A 12628-nucleotide genomic window follows, 5' to 3' on the forward strand; every position below is an offset into this window, starting at 1 on the left:
ACTAAGACATTAATGAGAGCTATAGAATGACTGATATTAACTTAAGTAGCCTGTCTTATTGAGCTCATTAACCCTCTTCTCATTGATTTTATACAAGCTATCGATCTTTCTGGCATCTGCACCTCAGAATAAAAGTGACGTGTTTTATTTCTCCATATTCTAACTCTATTACTCGCTCTAGAGGTTTAATAGATAGATATTTCTGTCCGTCAGGCTTTACAGGGTTAAAATCGTTCTCTTTGGGTTCCTCGGAATCGAACGCGCTGTCAATCAAGGACCCGGTTGCCTAGGCAGCGACTGACGTCACGGCCCCTGCTCCGGCAGCGCGTGAGGGGGAGGGAAACCCCGTGGATCGCGGAGGACCGCTGCGCCGCGCGCCTCAGTCGCAGACAGAGTGGCAGCTGAGCCATACAGAAGGACACCGCTCTCATTCACAGGTCAGCTCCGTTTCGTCTCATTCAACTCTTCGGTACGCTGTTACATACTCAAGAACCGTGTTTCTGTGTTTCGTGTCTAACTTAACAGTTTATGTCATTCGAAATTGTTCGAAATATTCCCCTGCCATAGCGATGCTTCAACGCTTTTGCTCGAGAAATGCCTCGATTCCGGGTTCAGCGCGGATAATACCAGAATGAAAAGTTTAACTAACGTTACTAAAACGAAGCTTGGGCTGTTATTTGATTTAATAAACGTTTTTTTTACCGCGTTTTATCTCCTCGTAGAGCTTCAACTGTCGCTGCTTTCCAGACAACGGAAGGATGAGTCCTCCTCCTCCGCGCGCAGATAGCGCTTCGTCTGTCTTTAATCGTGAGGATTTAAGTGTGAAAATGTGATTTATCGCATTCAGGCTTGGTCTTGGAGGATATCTGGCAAGCTAGGTCATGTCGGGAACATTAGGCGAAGAGTAGGGCGTTTACCTCACTGCTTTACTGTGGAGTTCCTGTCAGTTGAAGGTAGCGACCGTGTGTGTGTGTGTGTGTGTGTGTGTGTCATTATTAATTTGCTTATGGAAATTAATAGGTGTTTTGGTCATTGTCAGCGCAATATAATATATTTTCATTTTCTAAAAGGCTTTCGTTGGATTAAATGGGCAAACGAGCTGTCCAGTTTATCGTGGTTTCGTATTGAGACAAAGCGGACGCTAGATAGGTAACGTCAGGTGAAGAGCGGAACGCGCGAGCGCAGGGCGGGAGACATCGCACGCACAGATTCCCGGATGGACCGCGATCGGACAGACATCAGACGGGAGGAGATCAGCCCTTTTTTGATAAATGGGGTGTCTTGTTTAAACATTGTTCGCTGCTTGCTGTTGGGCTGCTGTAAGGGCTGGGCGTGGTCGGCGTCTCGGCGAAGGCATGTCCGCATTTTTGGCCATTTTCACTCCTTTTCTGTCATATCACATATGAACACAAAAAAAAAATGGCAGCTGTGGTTGCCAGAGTTTTACCGGAACAAATACGGTAGCAACATTTTATTATTTACGGATTTAACTTACATTTACATTCAAAAGCCGTATTTTATTAACTGATATAGTGTTGAAGTTCTGACATCTGTGTAGGACCTCTGTAATGCACTGATGACCAACAAAAAGCAGGTGTTGCTGAGAGAGTCACATGATTGACCAAAGCTCATCAAAAGCAGTTTTCTTTTCCACAAGCTGAGAAGGAAAATAATAATCTTCATAGAAGGTGCATGGTGTCATTCACACAAACACTAAACACCATCATGGTGTAACTTGCATGAAACTGAAATAATGCAATAAACATTAACAACATTAGATAACATAACAATCTTAATGTGACTGATTTGAAAAAAACTAAGTTCTTTCAACGTAAAAAACAAAACATCAAATGTGAAACACATTAGCATATATGCCAACATCATATTTGCTATAATTAAAATGTAGTACCAGCTAATCAATGGTCTGGTATTTAAATTTGGTTGCATGTGAACTTACAAATTATATATTTATTTTTAACATATTTAACATTGTTTTGTGGTTTAAAAGTTTAAATGGTATGATTTAAGCCGTGTTTCCACCACAGGAACTTTACCCAGGAACTAGGGACTTTGGCCTGGTACTCAGTGTGTTTCCACCGCAGGAACCAGGAACTAAATAAAGTTCGGGGTAAAAAAAATGCCCCTCAGAAAGTCCCTGCTGGCGAGGTGGTACTTTTTCAAAGTTCCAGAACTTTCGGGGGTGGGGCTTGGGCGCTAAACATCCTGATTGGTTGAGTTCCCGCAGCATGATTTCAACCACCATTCTGATAATTTTCAAAATATTACTGTTATTGTGTCATGAAATGTAATTTTAAAAAGTATTTTAGGCGAGAACATAGTTGTTTAAAACTCAAATCTGTGGTTTATTTATGAAGGCTTACTTAAAAATGTGTTTTGCCGATCTCGGAGACGGTGAGCTCCACGCAATCAGCGAGAGCGCAGTAATCATGTATCCGCCGAGAGCAGTCTCACCTCGGCTAGACCTTCTGATATGTGCCGTTGACTCTGATGTCTCTTTAGTGGTTAAACATAACATATAATTTGTTTGGGGTAAATCTAACAAGTTATCTTTGGTCTGAATTAAATTGATCTATATGTTAAAATGAAAATAAAAAGAAGCAATTGATATAATATTTCTAGGGGTGCTCCGATCACGATCGGCCGATCGTTATGCGCATCTCGTCAGTAAAGCCGGTTCTCTAATCAGCGGTTAATTTCATCAGGTGTGTGATTTCACATAGAGCAGCTGTTACTACACAGAGCCGTTGTTAATAGAGAAGATGCGCAAATCCACTTCATTTTCAGCGTTTATTGGCGCATCTTCTCAGTAAACAATGGCTCTGTGTAGTAACAGCTGCTCTATGTGAAATCACGCACCTGATGGAATTAACCGCTGATTAGAGAACCGTAATGTAATTGTAATGGCTTTATAAATACACATTTCCCTGAACTAAGTACATTTCTGTTGCTATTATGCTTAAATGAAAAATGAAAGGAGGCAGTGGTATTTGATATCCCATTAAATTTTTTGTAAATATACACAGAGGAAAATTGCAGTAGCCAATTTGAGCTGACTGATGTTATCAAGTACGGTGCTGTTTGCGTATTGCGTATTGAGAAACGTGCGCAGACTTACGTCACCAGTCTATTTGCCTAATCTTCCCAGTACTTTACACCGCGGTGGAAGCGCAGAAAGCAACAGGTCTGGGGGGAAAACATTTCCTGGGGAAAAAAGTTCCTGGTACAATTGTTCCAGGTAATTTTGGTGGAAACGCAGGATTTTATTTTATTTAGTAATTTAGTAATCCTAGTAGTTAAATGGCTAATCGGTCTGTTTTTGCTTTGAGAATTAGTTTCCAAATCAAATTCAAGCACTACATCTGTAAAAGCCTGGTCACACCAAGAATGATAACTATTCACCTTTAATAATCAATCTAACTCTACGAGAATGGTTGAAATTTAACAAGAGCAGCATCAGCAACGACGTCTCTATGTGGTATGTACTGAAACTGTATATATTCCACTTTGTCGTCTTATTTTTATTTTTTTAAGCTGTACATGTGGGAAGTGCAGTTTGAAGACAACGTCGCATGTAGTTTACTTGAAGTGCTTACGCGCTGATAGTTAAGTTAACAACACTGAGATATTTGAAGCAGTTTTACTCACCGCATGCGGTTCCAACACACGATCGTGACCCTTTTTCGTTGGGACTGCATTATCCTTAAGAAATAAACGATGTGCAAATCCGGCGTCAAACTGGGCCTTGTTTGTAAAACAAGCATCTTCGAAATGCAGGGAACAAACAAAAACACTTGCACAACTCCGTTGATGCTCTGTAAAAATAAACTCCATCCACTGGTCCCTTAATGCTGTTTTTTTTTTGGTAATCTGTGCAGGGTTGTCTTGCCCTGGCAACCAAAAACACACTCCTTTTGTGACTTTTCGCGACGCTCTCGCTCTGATCAGTGAAGTCTGTTGTGCTCAGTGCTCTGCTATACGGGAGCGTGCGCTCTTCCAGCAGAAGTGCCTCAGGACCCATATAAGGAAATTCCGCTCCATCTAACGTCACACAGAGCCATACTCGAAAAAAACTTTCCGAAACTTGTGACAAACCGGAAGCAGTATTTTTGGAACAAAAATACTCCTTCAAACGTACAACTTAATTTTTGAAACTTTGTCCATGTTTAGCATGGGAATCCAACTCTTTAACAGTGTAAAAAACTCAGTATGCATGAAATAGCATTTCACCCCCCCTTTAACAGCACGTCAAAACATTGTAGTCTCTTACATGATCTGGACAAACTGTGCATCCGTAGAAAGATTAAAGACTAGTTTCGATATTTAACCACTGTTTTGATAAAACATAGTTGCAATGACAGTAATTTATGTCAGGAGTGCAAAATAATAAATCCGTATGTATCATTTTGGAATAGGAAGTCACGTTTGCAGAGGTTTACTCTTCTGTGCTTGCGCTGTGACTCACAGAAACCCTGTGTCTATCATATTTTGTCTCATAACAAGCCCCATCTTATCCTATCATGAACTCCCCTTCTTATCGTAGTTGATTTCTGACCACAGTGAACACATAGAAACTGCTGTACCCACGAAATATCCAAATGATAAACACACGATTACAATAGTATATGGTTAGATTTTCTTGAGATTTCAGATATTTTAATAACTATAAAGAATGTGTACATCTAAAATGCAAATTTGTGCAGCGATATAAAAGGCTATTAACCAGTTGTTTTAGCTATATTGCCCTTTATAAATAAAGGATTTTGGTCGCTCCAATTAGCAAAGCGTTCAGCACACCACAGATTATACATTTGCATATTATTTAATCTTTCTGAGATGATGTAACTGAAATTTTGTCTCTCTGTAGAACCTAGCAGCCATGGACAAGAGCCAACAAGTGCAGAGGGCCAAACTGGCGGAGCAGGCCGAGCGCTACGATGATATGGCCGACTCCATGAAGAAAGTGACTGAGCTGGGAGAGGAGCTGAGCGACGAGGAGAGAAACCTGCTCTCTGTGGCCTACAAGAATGTTGTGGGCGCTCGCCGGTCCGCCTGGAGAGTGGTGTCCAGCATCGAGCAGAAGACCGAGGGCAGTGACAAACAGCAGATGGCCAAAGAGTACCGTGAGAAGATCGAGTCCGAGCTGAAGGCCATCTGCAAAGACGTTCTGGTGAGCTTCGAAAGGGACAGAACCGCTGATAGGGATCATAGCCATGGCATAGCTTGAGGTTTTCAATGGGATATGGTCAATCATGTCCTGTCGGCAAGGTGTTTATTTTTGTTTTTACCCAGAGCTAGGCCTAGTACCTCATCACTCGATTCTCAATCATGGTGAGGATCAACTAATTTTAAATCAGTAAAAATATAAAGCCACATGCATGCTGGGAACTTATGCAGTATTGTTCAGTGAACATTTTTGTTTAGATGACTCAATTTGAAAAGTTGAGAGAACATTTGGAAAAGTGAAGTGACATTCAGCCAAGTAATGTGACCCATACACAGAATTCGTGCTCTGCATTTACCCCATCCAAAGTGCGCATACACACACACTGTGAACACAGACCCAGAACAGTGGGCAGCCATTTATGCCGCGTCGCCCGGGAGCAGTTGGGGTTCAGTGCCTTGTTCAAGGGCACCTCAGTCGTGGTATTGCCATCCCAACATTCGAACCCACAACCCTAGGGTTAGGACACAAACTCTCTAACCACTAGGCTAAGTATGGTGAACAAAACATCTTTTGCTAACGACATGTTTAGAGTATTTTTGTTCAGTTCAGGCAATTTTTTTTTTTTTTTTACACATTAGTTATTAGACCTTTTGGAAAGTTGGATTTTTTTTTTACAGTGAGGTTGTCCCGCCCTTGTGCTGGTGAACATGTCATCAGAGAAAAGATGGCTCTTGTAAGATATTGTGGCAGGACTTCAGCCAGTCAGTAGCTAGAGGTCATTGGTGTGTATCTTGAGTCCTTTGTTTGAGCGGTCAGCACATCGGCTCTTCCTCTGGAGAGGTTTTGAGTACTTCCAGGAAACTGGAGGTGAGACTTGCTGTGTGCAGCTGGATACGGCCATTGTGTCTCCTTGTACTGGGCTGTTTCAGTTGGATCGCTGCCTGAGACGTCTTAGTAAACGGTGGCACGTGGAATGTTATTCTTTGTGTTGATGACATTCCTCACATTTTCCAGATGTTATTTAGACTGAATCCAGAAGAATGTGATGTTTAATCTGGCATTAGGAGGGTAATGGGTTGAAGTTTGCTTTTCTGCAAAGAAAGAACCAGCTGCATGTTACATCCTCTCAAATACTTCTGACATTCATGTGTCTCTCTTCCGCAGCATCTCCTGGACAAGTTTCTGATCCGCAGCACTTCTCCAGCAGAGAGCCAGGTGTTCTACCTGAAGATGAAGGGAGACTATTATCGCTACCTGGCTGAGGTGGCCACAGGAGACGAGAAAACCGGTGAGCTTCTCCTAAAGAGACCCATCTGAGTGTTCGGTGTTCGCCGTGATGCCTCCGCTGCAGCACACACATGCAGATCCTTTGGGGCTTTGATCGCTCCCAGTGGAACAGGTCTTTACTTGTGCTTCCACACCCTTAAGAGCTGATTACTGAGGGAATGCTGCACAGATTCTTTTTTAAAACAGAAATGGTTTATGGTTCAGAATGGAAGCCACACCTGCAGTTATACATCGCTAGACTCCTGTTAAATAAGTTTTCTTTCCCCCAAAGTTTGTTTGTTTTTCCTAAAAAAAAAAAAAAAAAAAAAAAAATTCTCTCTCCTCATTTTTTTTAATGGTTACAAAAATTGATAACTGAAAAAAGTTAGTCTAATTAATTAGTCAATCGTGAGACGTATACAGACAATTTTAACAATAGGTTCAACAAAAAATACATTTTTAGGATTCTTTAAATCTATTCACCAAATTCTGTGTTGATTCTATTTTAATGGGTTAATTAATAATTCTTATAATAATATTATTTATATTTATTTATTTTGAAATAAAAAATAATTTAGTCCGTCTTCATTTTTGGTTTTATGGTTTAGTACAAAATATTTTATTGGTGGTGATCAAATGTTGGCATAAAACATTACAATTTAATAAATATTAAAAAATTGAAATAATATTATTACTCAAAAGGACTTCTGTAAAACAGTCTTACATTTCCAAGCATAAACAATGCAGCATAAAATACATAGCACACAGAGTTGTGTAAAATACTCTTCAGTGTGAAATGAAATGCATATAATTAACTTTGTGAATTTTATTGCATTTTTTAACAGTTTATGTGTCAGAATTTGGTCTGCAGCATCATGTTAATGCTTATTTTAAAAAGCATGATGGTGATGCTTGAAAGGCTGGCCAGATCAACAGCCCGCTAGGTTTTGGAGCAGAACAATAATGCCCACATGAATAATCTTACATAACTGCAAATCTAGCTCTTGTGGTGATATTAATGTTGTTTTACTCATTTGTTTGTCCTTGAACTAGTATGCTGGCCCTACTCCAAATGCTCTTGCTGCCTACCTAGAAGCATCTCACGCACGCCAACACAAACTCTGATCCAAACCGTATGCACCGCGGCAGAGTGATGCTGCACACCACCTCGTTTTAGCCAACATATGACCACATCTTATGGACAAGACCGTCTCAGAGTGCATTGCCATAAGCATCAGGGGAAATCTCCTTCATAAATACTTTATCAAGTCCTTCAAAGAATCGATTGAAGATAGCTCCATCTTATTAAAAATGCTCTTTATCTTTGTGCAGCTATTAAAATAGCAGGCAGCATTGCTACGGTTTGGAAAAGAGCAAGAGCAAGAGTTTCCTAAAAGCACTACCTGATTGTGTTTGACACTTCTTAGCTCGAGGTCCATCAATTAACCCTCTTAATAGAGTTAGAAACCTCGTGAAGTAGCCACAGACTCATTTTCATTAATTATATATCTGGAGATGAGGGATGGAGGTTTAGATCTGAAGGTCTTGTCCTAGTTCATGAAGCTCCTGAGACACAGGCAGCTTGCAGATTAATTTAAGCACGTCCAGTGTAACGGTTTCATGCCCGCATGTAATATCCTCACCACAGCTCGTATCTCTGCTTTATTTCAAAGAATGTTCAACAAATCACTCGTTAAATAACTTTGCAGAAAAGATGCATGAACTACAACTACATCTTGCACAAAATTGACTTATACATATTTTATGTTTAGAAATAATATGAGGAAAATGCTTTAAAATATTCTCAAAAGTCAAGGTAATTCAAGTTCAGAATGACTGAAGGTATAACACCAGTAGACTGTTATTAACTGTACATATTCAGTAAAAACAATGAACCGGTCAGACATACAGTAGTAGTTTTTACAGGTTTTTTTTATTCGCTTTTCTATCTAAACATGGACGTGTTTGTCTCTTGCAGCTTCTCATGCATGAAACCGTATTTTAAAAACACGGCGCTCAAGTTCAAAGAAGTTCACGCCCATCTTCTTGCATTTTTTCCAATTCCACGACCCGCGTCGCATCTTTGTCAACACAAAAGCACATTCTGTGTGATACGAGCGTGTCACAGTAACATTCACATTGGCGTATTGTCAAAGTGTCATTCTAAAAATGTTAAATCACGATTCTTTGATTTGAATCATAATAATAAGTGGCTAAACATTACATTTGAATAAATCAATAAAATCAGGAACATTGCCCAGCTCTGGTTGTGTTTGAGTGCTTCCAGTGAGCACAATGCAAATGTTGTGGTTTTATTTCCCACCATCCAGTCTTTGTCTCATCACAAGCGGACCTCTCCGCTGCAGATGGAGTGTTTTTAGAGGAAGTTAATGCTCCACCTCACTTGGTTTCATTAATGAGGCTAATGAGTGATTTCCCTCCACATGTGGCCGTAGTCCGTCTGTGGAAATAATAGCTCACTCCTTCTGATAGATGCATGAGGTTATCAGGGCTGCTGCTTCTCCCTGCAGGGATGGATGAATATTTAAGAGCCTGGTGTGTTTCTATGGCAGCTGAAGAGCGAATGATGGGACTGAAGCTGGCATCTGTGGAAAGGACAGGATGGAGGGTTTGTTTGTGTAGTCTGATTCTAGATGAGCTGCAGGTTTCGTTGCTTCTGTCTGAAGGGGACCGAACACCACTCGTCTGTTTGAGCAGAAGCAGTCGCTGACCTACTCCTGTACTAGTTGGTGTGTGTCGTCCAGCTGGGTTCGGGCTGTAATATATGCAGTGGCCCTGAAGCTCTTCAGATGAACAATCACTGCTCATCAGGCGCAGTGCTCTCGTCAAACGCTCTTTACAGAGCTGCTGTCTTTTTCAAATATTTATGCGTTTCTCTCTGAGCACGGATCAATGCGGGCAACCTCAAGCTCTTGATGCACCATGATATTACGCATTACTAACAGCTCTCCAAAGAACAAAGAAAATAATATCTCATTTCAGCCATGTGGAGAAGAAAATACATAAAATGCATGTTTTGAAATGGCTTTGAAGATTGATTTATTTTCATTTTTTGCACTGCAGTACTACCATTTAAAGTGTTGAATGTCGGATTTAAAAGCGTAAAAATCTAGTTCAAGTAAAAGCATATTTTCCAGAGGCAGTTTTCTCAAAATAATCATGAGGAGCAACATTTCTTCGTTTATGTAACACGCCTCACAAAACTTGAGTGACTCAAACTAAATGGTGAATTAGTCATACACAAGGCAGGAGGGGCGCGAAGGCTTTAGGACACTTAACTGGCAATATCGAAGCACATTAAGATCAGATTCCTTCAGTTTAATATTTTATGGGTTGCAAAGATTCAATAAACTATTGTAAATGTTTAATGAGCTCAACTGTTTGAAAGATTGGGGTCTGAAACAACAACAAGAAAAAAACTGCTTGCTGACCCCAAGCTTTTTAACAGCAGTGTAAATTGTCCGTCTGAATCTGTGCTGTTCTGTGGCAAAGTATGGAATGATCATTGCATAAATAATGTGGTGTGTTTGTACACAGATATCATCCAGAAGTCTCAGGAAGGGTACCAGGCCGCCTTTGACATCAGCAAAGACAACATGCAGCCCACTCATCCCATCCGTCTGGGCCTGGCCCTCAACTTCTCCGTCTTCTACTACGAGATCCAGAACTCTCCAGAGCTGGCCTGTGAACTAGCCAAGAAGGTAAGAACGGGTGCTCAAAGCTCAAACACACAGAATTAAGCTTGGTATTATTTATTTATCCGTGTATTTGTTCCTTTGTAGGCTTTTGATGATGCCATTGCAGAGCTGGACCAGTTAACCGAAGACTCGTATAAAGACAGCACACTCATCATGCAGCTACTCCGAGACAATCTGACAGTGAGTCCTTTTACTAGCGCTTTAGGCCACAGTCATTGGAAAGCCCTTTAGTGCAAGCTTATTTGATTCACTTACAAAATAGGAGGTATTCAGATGTTAAGATCCTTAAACATGTTCGGAGACGTTCACACGTGACATGTGCTTGTGTTTCATTCAGCTGTGGACCTCTGACAATCAGGCCGACGGCGAGGACACAGAGGAGGGCCGGGAAAACTAAAGCCAACTCCACAAAGAACCGTTTCAGTCAGCACGGCGAGAGACAACGCTGACGCTTTTACAGTTCCAGCTTCATTCTCACCAGCCCGTCATGTGTGTGTGTGTGTGTGTTTGGATATGAGAGTGTGGGGGAGAGACTGTGTTTGTGTGCGTGTGTTTGTTTGGGGGCAGCAGTTGTTTGTCTCCAATATGTGTTAATTGTGGATTGGAGAATGCAGTGTGGTTTGTTGGCTTGATGTGTGCTCATGGGATGCCAGTCACCATCAAGCCTCCATCTACTCTGCTGTAGGTGCATATATGTGTGTGTGTGTGTGTGAGAGAGTATGAACCCTTTTCTGAGTCTGCTAGGGGAGCATTTAGTGATGGGTTTCTTGTGGATTAGACTGAATTCTTCTTCATTTTCCTAAAGAATCATGGGAAATAAACCAAAAGTCAGTATGAAAGAATACTTGTGACCGATTGGGCTTGTGCAAAGACATTCTACTTCAGTTGTCAAGTGTTTGATTACTCATTGGTGAATATCGCGTACAATCTCTCTTCGTCTACCACAGACCTAAGATCAAAAAGACTTGACACATGGCTTATACTGTAACTTTGATATAAAAGTCTTGTTACCGGAGCAGTAAGTAATGCTTTTCATGTGCTTCTCTGATTAATACTGTTTTCTATTAGGAGTTTTGGTTTAGTTTTATTTGTACTCCTGCTAACTCGATCTGTTTTTAGTTGTTTTGTTGACTCTTTTGATACTTGCCTAAGCTGCATGTGGCTGTAGTTAATCAGGGTGACTGGAGTTGGCTGGTTGGGCTGCCTAGCAACTGTCTTAGAACTTTCATACGGAACACTCAGCATTATTGTTATTTGTTGTGGAGGGGGGGGCGGAGGGATCTGGATCTCATGTTAGTGGAATTAAAACAGATAAAACACAAACCACATGATCTCCGGCTCTTTTTGCCTTGCGTTCAGTCTCTGGTGTTTTCAGACCTGGCCGTTGAGCCCCTTCAACACTATTCTTGTGTTCTTTCTATTTATTTTATATATATATATATATATATATATATATATATATATATATATATATATATATATATATATACATATATAAACTAGTGTACTGTGTCACAGCACTTGCATTTCATTTCTCTTTTGTTGGTTTTGATTGCTTCTTTTGTCTTCATTTGTAAGTCGCTTTGAATAAAAGTGTCTGCTAAATAAAAAAAAATAAAAAAATGAAGCTTGGAACAACATGAGGATCAGTTCAGATTCTCAATCTGGGACAGCGCTTTAATGCTGCTTTGGCTTCGGGCGTGTTGCTGGTCAAGTGGTTGTCTTAGACCTGTTTTACAGGCAGAGCAGGAACCGGGTCGTATCAGCAGATTGACTGGAGCGAGGAGAGAAGGACAGGTGACTGAGACAGATGGTCTGATGACAGCGGTGTGCTCCAGGCATCAACCAGCTCTGTGACTCAGTCTTCATGTCATGGTGTCTCTACAGTACTGAGCACACGCTGATGAGCTTAAACGCCGTCCTGCTTATGGAAAACCTTTAATGTTAACTCAGCATTATAATCAACATTAACTAAAACATATTACCCCAAAAAATAAAAAATATATATATCTAGTTGCCAGAGTTTTAAGTTGAAGACGAATATAAATCTATATAAACTAGTGACTTGATAAAAAGACAAATGTTTTTATTGAAAACAAAATCTATAAAAGTCCTTCAATGAGACTAAAACAACAGACCTGGACCGTTTTAAAATTGTGAACTGTGAGTCCATGAGAACTTTAAATTTCAAACGTCATGAAAATAGTCAATTTCAGTGTCTAGAAATTGCTTTTTAAAACTGAAATAGCTTTTTAAAGAAATCTTGGTCCAGTAAGTGTATAGTAATAAAATGGTCAAAATGTGTAGGATAATAATGATATAATAATGAAACCTTTCAGTTTCAAAATTTCAGTTGCTTAAGGACTTAAGAGGATTTTGAAAATCATTAACCTTAGTTAATGTATTAACTAACATGAACAAACCATTTATTACAGTATTCATTCACCTTTGTTAACGT

The 12628-nt window shown here is 40.3% G+C and overlaps 1 protein-coding gene across 2 annotated transcripts; it reads left to right on the top strand.

Annotated features, from left to right (window-relative positions):
- Positions 1–281: 281 nt before the first annotated feature.
- ywhaz (tyrosine 3-monooxygenase/tryptophan 5-monooxygenase activation protein, zeta polypeptide) lies at positions 282–11496 on the top strand. Of its 2 annotated transcripts, none has more exons than XM_026288466.1 (6): positions 282–437; positions 4886–5188; positions 6350–6473; positions 10010–10173; positions 10255–10350; positions 10508–11496. In XM_026288466.1, the coding sequence occupies exons 2-6, from the start codon at positions 4898–4900 to the stop codon at positions 10565–10567; spliced, it is 735 nt and encodes a 244-aa protein (XP_026144251.1). In that variant the 5' UTR covers positions 282–437; positions 4886–4897; the 3' UTR covers positions 10568–11496. The 2 variants fall into 2 exon arrangements, with proteins under 2 accessions (XP_026144251.1, XP_026144252.1); XM_026288467.1 differs by having other exon boundaries at positions 348–469.
- The last annotated feature ends 1132 nt before the right edge of the window (positions 11497–12628 follow it).

The sequence above is a fragment of the Carassius auratus genome, chromosome 19 (genome assembly GCF_003368295.1).
Source record: "Carassius auratus strain Wakin chromosome 19, ASM336829v1, whole genome shotgun sequence".
Lineage (NCBI taxonomy): Eukaryota > Metazoa > Chordata > Actinopteri > Cypriniformes > Cyprinidae > Carassius > Carassius auratus.